Below are 14,962 nucleotides of genomic sequence, written 5' to 3'. Positions count from 1 at the left end.
TACCATTGGCTGTCTATTTGGGGGTGGGCTGGTCTTTGGGACTGTGAGGGAGGGGCTTACGATGCTGAACGTGGCTCTTCAAGTAGAAGTTGTCCATCAGTAGGTGTGGGGACAGGAGTTAAGGTGGGGGCTGTGGGTAGGTGTGGGGACAGGAGTTGAAGTGGGGGCAGTGGGTAGGGGTGGGGACAGGAGTTGAAGTGGGGGCAGTGGGTAGGTGTGGGGACAGGAGTTGAGTTGGAGGCTGTGCTTTCTATCTAAGATTGTAACAATAACCAACACACGAGTACGACTGGACTAGTAGCTTCTAATATATTCAGTACTGTAGAACAACTGCATGGAAGTCAAACTATACTAGTCTGTGTGTGTGTGTGTGTGTGTGTGTGTGTGTGTGTGTGTGTGTGTGTGTTCTGAGAGGAATGTACTATGGGCAGGTGTGTATTTTACCTGCTCCAGCAGTTCTGACGCTCTTCCATAGTCAGGTAGTCACACCTGTACCCCTGTGTGTGTGTGTGTGTGTGTGTGTGTGTGTACGCCTCAACTGCTTTGCCCCCTCTTTCTTTTAAGCAGTGAACGCCTCACTCTTATTTCACATCAGACGTGTGTGTGTGTGTGTGTGTAGGTCTCACCTGTTCACTGCTGAATGTGGGGCTAGTCTGCTTTTTCACACACAATCTGTCACTCACGGTCTGTTTGTCTGTAGCAGGACTGACTGACGTCACACATCACAGACAGAACTGACCTGAACTGTCTTTTCTAAACTTACCTTCCAACTGTTAACATGTGTTTGTACCCATATAAGTCTGCATAGCCAAATAATAGAGAGAGAGAGAGAGAGAGAGAGAGTGAGAGTGTGTGTGTGTGTGTGTGTGTGTGTGTGTGTGTGTGTGTGTGTGTGTGTGTGCCAAGTTGGTGGAAGGCCACACCACACTGTGTTTGCTGTTACCCATCCTGTTTTTATACATTTGCATTTTTTAAGGCTGTTTCTGTCATTGGCTGCTGAGCGCCGGGAGGCGGACCTCTGCGCCACGGCCCTGCCACTAATTTGCCACTCTGTTCCAAATAAAAGACCTCATTGGTTAACACACTGTCGTCTGTGATTTTATTGGCTGAGGGTATGGTGTGGGGGTGGAACATGAGAGGACTAATGGTTTTGAGAGCTCTGTATAGTGCAGATAAAATAGAAAAATCACATATAGAACTGACAAACATATCGCTCTGACACAATAAATCTCAAATCATTAACCTCTACCTCCTAGTGCCTAAACATTTGAGTAGATCTGAGTGGAATTGAATAGTGTAGGTAGGTATTATTCTAGACAGACACAGTCTACACCAATCCAATGCTTTTAAATCCTAGAGAAGGTGTGTAAGTGTGTACTGTACATTTCAGGGAGAAGCAGGGGGAGAATGGGAGGGTTTAACATGTCATACATGGATGGAGTGACGCTGGCTGGGTGATGGTGTGACACTCTGCCCTCTGGTGTTTGACTATGGTGTTACATCCCAGTGGCCACATACCTCCCTGACGCTACAGAATCTACTGGTCTGATTCACTGGCGAAGGGGAGAGAAGGGAGATATATTGGGGTTGCTGCTAGTACTTGCTGTACTTGATTATTTGTGAATCGTGTAACAGTATATTATAGAGATGTGAAGGGAATGAAGTGGAGCTGGATAGCCAGTTACAGTCAATGGAGCTGAGCTCACTGTCGTGGGTGATATATTACTAGCACAAACCAATTATTGTAGGCTTACCATATTTGCACTTTACAGCTGTAGAACTGAACCCCCTTATGAGTAACACATTTCATCATAAACCAGCCATAAGGTCCCTGCATACCCCCTAGATAAAATTACGAATATATCTGTTAGACTCATCGCTATTGCCTTGAATGCCACCAAACGTTTGAAGGGTGTATCTGAATTGATAAAGGAACTGGCCTGCCATATCAGTCTAGATTTTTCCTGCCATATCAGTCTAGATTTTTTTATTTATTTTAATTTTACAATAATGATCTGAATTTAATTTTGTTTTCATATTATGGAGCTAGTTCATACATAGCATTACCACAACAAGGGTGCTGGAATTTACACCACACTCGTGTAGTAGTGTAGGTCCCTAGGCCCACGGCGGTCTGTTCCCAGGTGTTCTGATCAATGGAATCTCCCTACTCGGTTCTGTTCGGATCGTTGAGGACTCTCATTGGCTGATTCAGCTCAACCGCTACATGTGATTGTTCTGTCTTCAACTTGCTAATTTGTCAATCAACCTTATCACGTCTCGAAACGGTGCAAACTCTTGCATCAATTCCAAAAAAGCGTGTTTGACTTTATCGGTAAATAAATTGCTAGTTTAGAGTTTGATGCTCGTGAAAGCAGGTTCGTTATGGATGACATGCGTGAGGCAGCGGATGATTACGGTGAGGAAGAAATGAACTCATTACCTTGCAGTCGTTTAATTAATTGATTCATTGTTCAAACAGTAATTAACTCGGTCTTTAACTAATAGGTTAACTCTCCCGTTGTTTCACAGAAGAACAGTATCTAAGTAGTTAGACGTTTTGCTCAAGTGAATTTGGCCTAGCTAACAGCCTAACTTTATTTTGTTGGGCAGTTTTAATAAGAAACAGGCTGCGACTGTTTAAAGGCCTTATACTTTAGAAAGCTAACGTTAGCAATTAGGGATGGATCGAAATGTAGGCTACATAATGAGTGACGTTAGGCTATCTGGATGAAACTATGGGAAGGTCATGTTTTTTTCAATGCATTTTTATTTATTTAACTAGGCAAGTCAGTTAAGAACATCTTATTTACAATGACAGCCTACCAAAAGGCATCATGCGGGGCCGGGGTATATACACACACACACACACACACACATATATATATATATACAAAAACACACATCACGACGAGACACCACAACACTACATAAAGAGAGACCAAAGACAACAATACATAATGGCAGCAACACATGACAACAACACGGTAGCAGCACAAAACATGGCAGACAACAGCACAAAGGGCAAGAAGTTCGAGACACCAACAATACATCACGCGAAGCAGCCACAAGTGTCAGTAAGAATATTCACGATGGAAATAAACCTGTCCAGTTTGAGTGTTTTTTTTACAGCTCGCTCCAGACGCTAGCTGCTTCGAACTGAAAAGAGGAGCGACCCAGGGATGTGTGTGCTTAAGGGACCTCTAACGGAATGTGACTGGCAGAACGGGTGGAGGATGAGGGTTGCATTAGGCATCACAGATAGGGGGGGAGTGAAGCCTAAGAGGGGTTTTATAAATTAGTCAAGGGGAGGGTTTAGTGTGTATAGATATATATATCTAGTGTAGGGGAGGGTCATGTAATTGATTACATTTCTATATATATATCGACTTGTGCCTGATGCTGCCACTCATCTCTGATTATCAGCTGGGTGTGCAATATGAAGTGCATGCTCGGAGAGTCACAGAGCAAAGGTATATTTCTAAGATAACTGATGGGATGGTGTAAATACAGCTAAGCTGCATCACACACTGCAATGGCTGTTCCAACCCTAAGTCCCTGCCTGCTCTGCTCTTGCTGATCAAAAACTTTTTTTGTATGCTTCCTAACCAATGGCTGTACTGTATAGGTCTCTGGTGGCAGTTCAGGAGGAGAGTCAAAAGCTTCTTACGAAAATATTATTTGATTAGGCCTAGTCCATCTTGCATGTAGTAACCTATAGCCCAGTAGTCACCAACTGCGCAATTGCCTGGTCGATCTTCAAGTCATTAGCCTACATGAGATTTCATAACTTGCAAAACCATAACCAGAGAGAGAGACTGTTAAAGTATACTGCAAAGAGCTGCTGTTTTTATGAGTGAGTTCATGTCGGCACTGTCAACACTGTTTTTGTTCAACACTATTACAAAACGTAAAGCGCTTCTCCCTACTTGCGCTGCATCTGCAATGAATGAGTAGCCAAGTGTATTGATAGCCCTGTATTCTTTCTTCAATACTTCTATTTATTAGCAGTTTGTCGTGACAATTTTAATATTGAGGAATATTTCACTTTCTCTGATCATAGGAACATTAATTTGTGCATGAGGCAGATGTGGTGCGACTTCGAGATTTGCAATCAGGTGGAAGACGGTGTCTCTCTGGTCAGTCTCATCGGAGGAAAGGAAGGAGAGAGCAGTGACCGTGAGAGACGGACCCTCTGCTGCTATCTCTCCCTCTGCTGAGACTAATGCCGTGTTCAAAACAACAGGAAACTGAGGTCTCCGACTTCAAGACAACTGGGAACTCTGGGAATAAAATGAGGTCAGACTGGGGGAAAACATTTTCAATGGTCATCCAAGTCGGAAACACGGGCATCTTTCTAGAGCGCCGACTTTCCCACCTGAAGTTCACTGAAGTTGTGATTTGATATAGTTTTTTTTCAGAGCTCCAAGTTGTCTTGAAAGAACCATGACCATCAAATGCATGTACCATCAGTCCAGTAAAAATAAAAAAGCAAATATATATATATTATTTTGATGGTACATGCTTATCAAAAACTTGAGTTTTGAAATCTAATATGGTCTGAGAAGAACAATATTTTCAGGCCAGGCATATAGCCAATATGCTGTGATAATGTATTAGGCCTACTGCACAAACCTCATTCCTGTTTTTATTAGGTTAATGCATAAAAAATGTAAGTCATGTTTAAAAAAAATTCTGAGCAGTAGATCTCTGCTTGCTTTTTGTGATCTTGACTCAGAAAAGGTTGGCGATTTAAAAAATATATATATATTATCCTTTTGGTCTCCCCAATTTCGTGGTTTCCAATTGGTAGTTAGTCTTGTCTCATCGCTGCAACTCCCGTACGGACTCAGGAGAGGCAAAGGCCAAGAGCTGTGCATCCTCTGAAACACAACCCTGCCAAGCCCCAATGCGTCTTGACACAATGCCCACTTAACCCGGAGGCCAGCCGCACCAATGTGTCGTGGAGGAAAGACCGTACACCTGCCGACCATGTCAGCATGCATTGTGCCCAGCCCGCCACAGGAGTCGCTAGTGCGCGATGGGACAAGGACATCCCTGCCGGCCAAACCCTCCCCTAACCCAGACGACGCTGGGCCAATTGTGTGCCATGGGTCTCCTGGTTGCGGCAGGCTGTGACTGGACTCGAACCCAGAATCTCTAGTGGCAGACCACTGTGCCACTCAGGAGGCCCAGCTTACTACTACTATAATGTATTAGAGTTATTGACCTCACAATAAGCCAGATTTGAGTCATTTACATTGTGGTGCTGAAACTTAAAGCTGCGGCACAATCAATCGGAAATGGACTGCTCATGGTGCTGAATGTAGGCAAATTCAAGTAGGCATTATTAATTTCAACATCTTCATTTGAATTAGACTAACAACAACAGGGCTTTGTGTTGGAGCCTATTTCTTCCTATTTAAGTAAAAGAGGTAGACTGTCCTGTTTGACAGACTACATTAGGCTATAGGCTGCTATATCCATCCATGCACTCTTTAAATAGCCTACCTCTGTGTCAGTGAAGGGCTGTTAAGTTAAAACCAAGACTCCAATTGAGGGGTTATGAGAGGGTAGGCTATGCCATATGCCTACTTTTTATTTAAGAAAATTGTAAAAAGCACAGCGCTTTGGTCCATGATGCTTAATCAATCAATCAAATGTATTTATAAAGCCCTTTTTACATCAGCAGATGTAAACAGCAAGCAATGCAGATGTAGAAGCACGTAGGCATGGAAAAACTCCCTAGAATGGCAGGAATCTAGGAAGAAACCTACAGAGGGACCAGGCTCTGAGGGGTGGCCTGTCCTCTTCTGGCTGTGCCCGGTAGAGATTATAAGACTACATGGCCATTAAAGCCAGATCGTTCTTCAAGATGTTCAAACATTCATAGATGACCAGCAGGGTCAAATAATAATCACAGTGGTTGTAGAGGGTGCAACAGGTCAGGAGTAAATGTCAGATTGCTTTTCATAGCCGAGCAGTCAGAGGTCGAGATAGCAGGTATGGTAGAGAGAGAGAGTCGAAAACAGCAGGTCCGGGACAAGGTAGCATGTCCGGTGAACAGGTCAGGGTTCCATAGCCGCAGGCAGAATAGTTGAAACTGGATTAGCAGCACAAGCAGGTGGACTGGGGACAGCAAGGAGTCATCAGGCCAGGTAGTCCTGAGGCATGGTCGTAGGGCTATGGTCCTCCGGGAGGGGAGAGAGAGAGAATTAGGTAGCATACTTAAATTCACACAGGACACCAGATAAGACAGGATAATTACACCAGCTATAACAGACTGACCCTAGCCCCCTGACACATAGACTATTGTAGCATAGATACTGGAGACTGAGACAGAGGTGGATCTGGGGACACTGGACCCGTCCGACAATACCCCCAGACAGGGCCAACCAGGCAGGATATAACTCCATCCACTTTGCCAAAGACACACCAACTTACTACCCTGAGACAAGGCTGAGTATACCCACGAAGATCTCCACCACACGAGCCAGAGGGGGCGCAAAACCGGATAGGAATATCCCGTTAGTGTCTCCTCCTAGGGACGGCATGGAAGAGCACCAGTAAGACAGTGACTCAACCCCCGTAACAGGGTCAGAGGCAGAGAATCCCAGTGGAGCCGGCCAGGCAGAGACAGCAAGAGCGGTTCGTCGCTTCAGTGCCTTGCCGTTCACCTTCGCACCCCATGGCCAGACTAAACTTAATCATAGGACCTACAGAAGAGATGAGTCTTAAGTAAAGACTTAAAGTTTGGGACTGTGGCTGTCTCTCACATTGATAGGCAGATCATTCCATAAATGTAGCTCTATAGGATAAAGCCCTGCCTCCAGCTATTTGCTTAGAAATTAGGGTTTACAATCTCTCCAAAAGAATGTGGTGATCGATGGTGTCAAAAGCAGCACTACGGTCTAGGAGCACGAGGACAGATGCAGAGCCTTGGTCTGACACCATTAAAAGGTCATTTACCACCTTCACGAGTGCAGTCTCAGTGCTATGATGGGGTCTAAAACCAGACTGAAGTGTTTCGTATGCATTATTTGTCTTCAGGAAGGCAGTGTTGCTGTGCAACAGCTTTTCCAAAACATTTTGAGAGGAATGGGAGATTCGATATAGGTTGATCGTTTGGCTTTTCCAAAACATTTTGAGAGGAATGGGAGATTCGATATAGGTTGATCGTTTGGCTTTTCCAAAACATTTTGAGAGGAATGGGAGATTCGAAACATATAGGTTGATCGTTTGGCTTTTCCAAAACATTTTGAGAGGAATGGGAGATTCGATATAGGTTGATCGTTTGGCTTTTCCAAAACATTTTGAGAGGAATGGGAGATTCGATATAGGTTGATCGTTTGGCTTTTCCAAAACATTTTGAGAGGAATGGGAGATTCGATTGATAGGTTGATCGTTTGGCTTTTCCAAAACATTTTGAGAGGAATGGGAGATTCGATATAGGTTGATCGTTTGGCTTTTCCAAAACATTTTGAGAGGAATGGGAGATTCGATATAGGTTGATCGTTTGGCTTTTCCAAAACATTTTGAGAGGAATGGGAGATTCGATATAGGTTGATCGTTTGGCTTTTCCAAAACATTTTGAGAGGAATGGGAGATTCGAAAACATTTTGAGAGGAATGGGAGGTTGATCGTTTGGCTTTTCCAAAACATTTTGAGAGGAATGGGAGATATAGGTTGATCGAAAACATTTTGAGAGGAATAGGTTGATCGTTTGGCTTTTCCAAAACATTTTGAGAGGAATGGGAGATTCGATATAGGTTGATCGTTTGGCTTTTTCAAAACATTTTGAGAGGAATGATTGATTCGATATAGGTTGATCGTTTGGCTTTTTCAAAAAAAATTGAGAGGAATGGGAGATTCGATGTAGGTTGATCGTTTGGCTTTTTCAAAACATTTTGAGAGGAATAGGAGATTCTATGTAGGTTGATCGTTTGGCTTTTTCAAAAGAGTTTTTTACTGCCACTTTTAGTGACTTTTTAAAGCTAGAAACAAGCTGTAAAATATCCGGTAAAGAGTGACTCCGATGCATATGGGGATATCATTGTTTCGTTTCTTTGACATTCAGAGGCTGAGCAACAACCTTCTACAGCTGAGGATATATATTTTTTTAAACTTTGCTTGGGAAGTAATCTAATTCTGTCACTGATTAAGCTATTCACTTTCTGTTCAATAGAAGATGTTTAAACCCACACAGCTTTTAGGGAAACACTTGTGACTTTCTGTCATTGAGTGAAGCTACAGAAGAAGAGTAACCAGCAGCCCTGTGCTCTATCAAAATTGCTACGTTGCCATGTAATGCTGACAGGTCGAAAAACAGTTTCCAAAACTACACATCTAAGGTGCTGGTCTGTCCAAGTGAGAGTAAATGTTCTCTGCAATCCACTTTGTTTTATTGATTATTGTGGGTATACGGAAAGGGGGATACTTAGTCAGTTGTACCACTGAATGCATTCAACTGAAATGTGTCTTCATTTAACCCAACCCCTCTGAATCAGAGCGGTACGGGGTATAGGGGAGGGTCACTTGTTTTTTTTCAAGCATTCAGGGAGGGTTTAGGTCAAATATATTTTGCTGAAGGGAGGGCCATCCATTTTAATTTCAGTGAGGTCCGATTTTCTCCATGTAACCCTTATTATAAATAACATTCACTCCCTCAGCTAACCCAGTTTAAGCTAATTAACAAGCAGGTGAGGCAGCGTGTGACCTCAGCCTACCTGGTCTTTTCATTATAGTATTTAGAACACAGAGGAGCACTCTGTCATGTGCTTGTGGAAACTAGGCCCACATGGTGACATCACCTCAATCTAGATTTCTCATTTTACCTGACTAGTCATTACCCAGTTGCTATTTTGAACTTTTTGCCACTCCATCATGCTATGTCAGTGAGTGTTTTTTCATATTATGACAGTGTTATGTCATGCTAATTCGCTCTGTGTGGCTGTATGCAGACTGCCCAAGCCTCCTGTGTGATGAACAGGAGGATGAAGAGGAGGAGAGTTACCGTGGAGATGATGAGACCGGAGGAGAGGAGGGGGGAGATATAGAAGAATGGGACACTGGACAAAGAGGAGGAGAGAGAGTGGAGGAGGAAGAAGAGAATGGAGGAGAGATGGAGAAGAATGGAGAGATGGGTGAGGATGGAGTAACAGAAAGAGAAAAGGAGAGTGAGGTGGTAGTTGATTTTGAAGAGGAGGTAGGGGAGATGGAGAAGAGACAGTTGAGAAAGAGGATAGGGAGGGCAGAAAAAGAGAACGAGGAGGAGGCAGTGTTAATTGAGGATAGGAGAGGGAGTGAAGAGGAGATGAAGGACAGAAGAGAGAGAGATGGGAAGGTAGAGGAGGAAAAAAAACAGAAAGGTGTGATGGGGCCTGCTCTGTCTCTCGATCTTGTCGGCGTGACAACTGACCCTGTCGGCATGACGACCACCACTCATGAGGACTCTGGGTACCTGAGCTCTGGGATGGGGTTCTACTGTCCCCCCGGACCGCTCCTGTTCCACACCCAGCCTAAACCACACCCCCAACCCCTTCTGCCCAGTGGGGTGAAGCGCCCACATAGTGTCAGCCCCCCTCCCCCTCCCACCCAAAGCCTACAGGTAAGACAGATGGGAGGAGATGACATCATACTGTCAGCAGTGATGTCATTACAATGGTGTCCTGCACAGTGCTCTAAAAAGTTCGCACAACCACTAACCCTTAGATACTTGGAGATGTGAAAGGACTGGATAAATAGAACGAACACACACACACTGCTCCTCCACAGGTAAAGGTAGCTCGAGTGTACTCTACTCGCCGTTCGATTGGCTACAGCGCCCGGGGGCGTGGCCAGGTGCTTCCCCTCCCCCTGTTGCCAGCGGTAACCATGGGAGACCCCTCCCTATTGCCCTCCCTGCCCAAGAAGAAGACAAGAACACTCTACAGCACTGGTGAGGAGAGAGAGTGAGTGAATGTGTGTGTGTGTCCCCGCTCTGACCTATTGCCTTTGTCTGTGTGTAACCTCTGTGTGTGTGTGTGTCCGCTCTGACCTATTGCCTTTGTCTGTGTGTAACCTCTGTGTGTGTGTGTGTGTGTCCGCTCTGACCTATTGCCTTTGTTTCTGTGTGTGTGTGTGTGTGTGTCCGCTCTGACCTATTGCCTTTGTCTGTGTGTAACCTCTGTGTGTGTGTCCGCTCTGACCTATTGCCTTTGTTTCTGTGTGTGTGTGTGTGTGTGTCCGCTCTGACCTATTGCCTTTGTCTGTGTGTAACCTCTGTGTGTGTGTGTCCGCTCTGACCTATTGCCTTTGTTTCTGTGTGTGTGTGTCCGCTCTGACCTATTGCCTTTGTCTGTGTGTAACCTCTGTGTGTGTGTGTGTCCCCGCTCTGACCTATTGCCTTTGTCTGTGTGTAACCTCTGTGTGTGTGTGTGTGTGTCCGCTCTGACCTATTGCCTTTGTTTCTGTGTGTAACCTCTGTGTGTGTGTGTCCGCTCTGACCTATTGCCTTTGTTTCTGTGTGTGTGTGTGTGTGTGTGTGTCCGCTCTGACCTATTGCCTTTGTCTGTGTGTAACCTCTGTGTGTGTGTGTGTCCGCTCTGACCTATTGCCTTTGTCTGTGTGTAACCTCTGTGTGTGTGTGTCCGCTCTGACCTATTGCCTTTGTCTGTGTGTAACCTCTGTGTGTGTGTGTGTGTAGACCAGTTGGAGCAGCTAGAGGGAATGTTCCAGGAGGACCACTACCCAGATGGAGAGAAGAGGAAGGAGATTGCCGCCACGGTGGGTGTCACACCCCAGAGGATCATGGTTAGTACTCTCCAGGAGGAGGGTTTGTCACCTTTGACCTACGTACACTATTAGGATTGGGGAATAGGATTTGAGGTTTATATTTTGCCTCATTCGTTCTCTACCTTCCTCTGTCTCTCCTCTCATCCCTCCCCCTCTCTGTTTGTCAGGTGTGGTTTCAGAACCGTAGGGCCAAGTGGAGGAAGGCCAGTCGTTCTGCAGTGAAGCCAGAACACAAACAGACCTGCAGCCGCCTACCTGACCCCAACCCTACCTCACTCCTTGCACCACACCCTAGGTAGGCTCAGACCGCAATATGATATGATCACCGGTTGCAGACATCCACAATAAAGAACAAAACAGCCATTATTAACTCTTCCAGATAATGTGCACCCTCCCTTGAAGCATGCCCACTTTGGTTGGGCTGACAGGGTCTTGAAGCATGCCCACTTTGGTTGGGCTGACAGGGTCTTGAAGCATGCCCACTTTGGTTGGGCTGACAGGGTCTTGAAGCATGCCCACTTTGGTTGGGCTGACAGGGTCTTGAAGCATGCCCACTTTGGTTGGGCTGACAGGGTCTTGAAGCATGCCCACTTTGGTTGGGCTGACAGGGTCTTGAAGCATGCCCACTTTGGTTGGGCTGACAGGGTCTTGAAGCATGCCCACTTTGGTTGGGCTGACAGGGTCTTGAAGCATGCCCACTTTGGGGCTGACAGGGTGGGCTGACAGGGTCTTGAAGCATGCCCACTGGTTGGGCCTGACCACTGCCCACGTTGGTTGGGCCACTTGGTTGGGCTGACAGGGTCTTGAAGCATGCCCACTTTGGTTGGGCTGACAGGGTCTTGAAGCATGCCCACTTTGGTTGGGCTGACAGGGTCTTGAAGCATGCCCACTTTTGGTTGGGCTGACAGTTGGTTGGGCTCTCTTGAAGCATGCCCACTTTGGTTGGGCTGACAGGGTCTTGAAGCATGCCCACTTTGAAGGGTCATGCCCACGTTGGTTGGGCTGACAGGGTCTTGAAGCACTTTGCCCAGGGTCTTGAAGCATGCCCACTTTGGTTGGGCTGACAGGGTCTTTTGGTTGGGCTGACAGGGTCAAGCATGCCCACTTTGGTTGGGCTGACAGGGTCTTGAAGCATGCCCACGTTGGTTGGGCTGACAGGGTCTTGAAGCATGCCCACTTTGGTTGGGCTGACAGGGTCTTGAAGCATGCCCACTTTGGTTGGGCTGACAGGGTCTTGAAGCATGCCCACTTTGGTTGGGCTGACAGGGTCTTGAAGCATTCCCACTTTGGTTGGGCTGACAGGGTCTTGAAGCATGCCCACTTTGGTTGGGCTGACAGGGTCTTGAAGCATGCCCACGTTGGTTGGGCTGACAGGGTCTTGAAGCATTCCCACTTTGGTTGGGCTAACAGGGTCTTGAAGCATGCCCACTTTGGTTGGGCTGACAGGGTCGTGAGCTGGCCGCTGAGTTCTGATTATACTAACTCTGTCTCTATAGGGCAGCTGCAGGACACATCGCCCCCTTCCTCCCTCCTGCTGGTCTCTCTTTACCTCCCCCTCCTACCACCCAGGCACTCCCTTCCTACAGCACCCTGCTAGCCAGCCTCTCATCCAGCCCTACAGGTAGGCAGTCAATCTTTCCATCCATCAATCACACTACACAAACAATTGTTGATGTTTGTTAATGTTTGACTATAGGCAGGTCAGTAGGAGAGAGAGGGCCACCGTCAGGACCTCAGGGAGGGTCAGTGGAGCACCTACCTCCTATCATGTATAGCCCACCACCTTTACGACGTGCCAGCCTCCCCCTCCTGACTACCTTCCTGAACCCCCCCAACCCTACCCCCAGCCCCACTCCACCAACCCTGCAACCCACCCCAACATCGCCTTTCTTCATGGATGTGTTGGAGCCCCACCCCCCCAACAGAGACACACAGGGACTCACCCTGCAGACGGACTCTGGGTGAGTAATTGAAGGACATTACTTGACGTAGGCTGATTGGGACTCATAAGACATCCATGCCTATGTGTAATGGGAAATATCGAAGATTAATACAGTTAATTTTAGAGTGATTAACACTATGTTTTCCCTGTCTGTAATACACATTATTTCCAGTGTTCTGGTTGTACAGGTTGATGGTCACTAGACTTGCCACTGAAAGCTATGGGTTGTTCTCATATCGTCTGATGGTGATTGACATCAGAGCTACTGAAGAAACAATGGTTTCTGAACACTGATCCTATAGCAGCTGGAAAAGTCACAGTCTATTGTTTTGTCTTCCTACAAGCCTCTCAGGCTGATGTTTAGAGAGCATTTGGTTCTGTCAGATTAATATAGAAGTGCCTTCTCACAGAATGCACGTTAGACATTTTCTGTGCTGGAGGTTTATTGTAATTAAACCAGATTGATTTCTTATTATTTTCTATATCTGTGACTGCTCATCCCCTTTACGTTATGTGTGTGTGTGTCGTCCTCAGTTCTCTGTTTGACTACAGCAGTGATCTCCTGTCCAGCAGCAGCAGCTCAGTGAAGATTGATCCTCAGCACTACCTTACCTCCAGCCACCAGGGTGGTGCTACAGTCTCCTACCAGCCCCAGGCCTCCCGCCTGGCCTACCTCACCCCCTCCCCCTACCTCAACCCAAACCCCCCTGAGGGGAGCGCCCCTCCCCCCTCCTACCTCACCTTTGGTCCAGGGGGTGGGCCCGGGGTAGTGACCTATGCAGCTGGAGGCCACACCTACTTCCAGGCACAGACAGGAGGGGGACAGATCCTACTGCAGTCTGGGATACACGGTGAGTCACTGTCGGGATACCACCTAGACACACACACCAAATTTGAGATTGGACAGTAAGAGTCAGTGTGTGTGTGTGTGTGTGTGTGTGTGTGTGTGTCTAGGTGGTATCACAGCCTACCAGTCGTACCCGTGGGATCAGCTCTACAGCCACCCAGCAGTCATCCAGCAGCGTAACCAGTGTTCCCAGTTTACTACCAACTCACTGGGGGGCCGAGACCACCCAACCTCCTCCTCCTACCTGCCACCCACTTACTATCCCCGCTCACACACACACTCCCAGAGACCCTCACACACTCTCACACACACCTCTACCCAGGCCCAGGTCCTGCCCCCAGTTTCTATCCTGCGACACCCCCACCCCAGAGGGGTCAGCGCCCCCCAGCCCAGAGCCCCTACACCACCCTTGGCCCTCCTGGATCCCCCCACCTGTGTGAAGGCTGAGAATGAGAGCCCTCCCCATATACACAGCAGCCACTTCCACTGTGACTTCTCACCCATACTCTTTTGACAGACCATGGAGTTGTTATTCCTGTCTTCATATCTTGCTTAGTTAAATAAAGGTTAAGTAAAAAAAAAAAAAAAACATTTGTATGTTGTTTATGTGAGTATGAATGTATATGTGAAAATAAAAGAAAGCCGCACACTCTTGGAGCTCAGATGCAAAAATGTAATACCAACGTTTCGACAGCCAAGCTGTCTTCATCAGGGTATAATCACAAACACTGCGGGATGACTCGTTTATATAGTGTCAAAAGACACAGGTGTCTGTAATCATGGCCAGGAGTGGCCTAATATCATTGGTTAATAATCAAATATTAAAATGTCATACAAAGAACAGCATACAAACAAATGGATAGCATACGATCATAGATTAATTTGACTATACAAGTTTACACACAATTACAATGGCAAAGTCACAATAATCACAAGAATGGCTTCAGATCAAAGTCTACATTGAGACCGAAGGGCGCAAGGGTCTTTAAATTAAAGATCCAGGCAGCCTCTCGTTTTAACAATAAATTATCAAGGTCACCCCCTCTCCTAGGGAGGGTGACATGTTCGATGCCATTATAACGCAGAGACGAAATCGAGTGGCCTGCCTCCAAGAAGTGGGCCGCAACTGGATAAGTAAAGTTTTTACACCTAATGGTGCTACGATGCTCTGAGATACGTACTTTTAATTCGCGCTTTGTTTTACCTACATAATTTTTACCACAAGGACAAGTTATAAGATAAATAACTGCCTTAGTGGAGCACGTAATAACACCTTTTATTGGAATCGATTTCCCTGTTTGGCAGTGTTTGAAGGATCTACATTTATAAGTGCCATTGCATTGGGCACAGCCATTACATTTGTAATTTCCATCCAGTAGGGGCGCAAATAGACGTTGTTC

At 46.3% G+C, this 14,962-nt stretch overlaps 1 protein-coding gene across 1 annotated transcript; it reads left to right on the top strand.

The window, feature by feature from the left end:
• The first annotated feature begins 2,202 nt into the window (after window positions 1-2,202).
• LOC115128610 (uncharacterized) lies at window positions 2,203-14,134 on the top strand. The gene is made up of 9 exons (XM_065017089.1): window positions 2,203-2,419; window positions 8,961-9,607; window positions 9,775-9,937; window positions 10,685-10,791; window positions 10,941-11,068; window positions 12,270-12,394; window positions 12,470-12,734; window positions 13,250-13,566; window positions 13,670-14,134. The coding sequence occupies exons 1-9, from the start codon at window positions 2,386-2,388 to the stop codon at window positions 14,074-14,076; spliced, it is 2,193 nt and encodes a 730-aa protein (XP_064873161.1). The 5' UTR covers window positions 2,203-2,385; the 3' UTR covers window positions 14,077-14,134.
• The last annotated feature ends 828 nt before the right edge of the window (window positions 14,135-14,962 follow it).

Source organism: Oncorhynchus nerka, linkage group LG4 (assembly GCF_034236695.1).
Source record: "Oncorhynchus nerka isolate Pitt River linkage group LG4, Oner_Uvic_2.0, whole genome shotgun sequence".
Classification (NCBI taxonomy): Eukaryota; Metazoa; Chordata; class Actinopteri; order Salmoniformes; family Salmonidae; genus Oncorhynchus; species Oncorhynchus nerka.
Note: the sequence above shows the minus strand (reverse complement) of the source record. Positions and strands in the feature narration are given on the sequence as shown.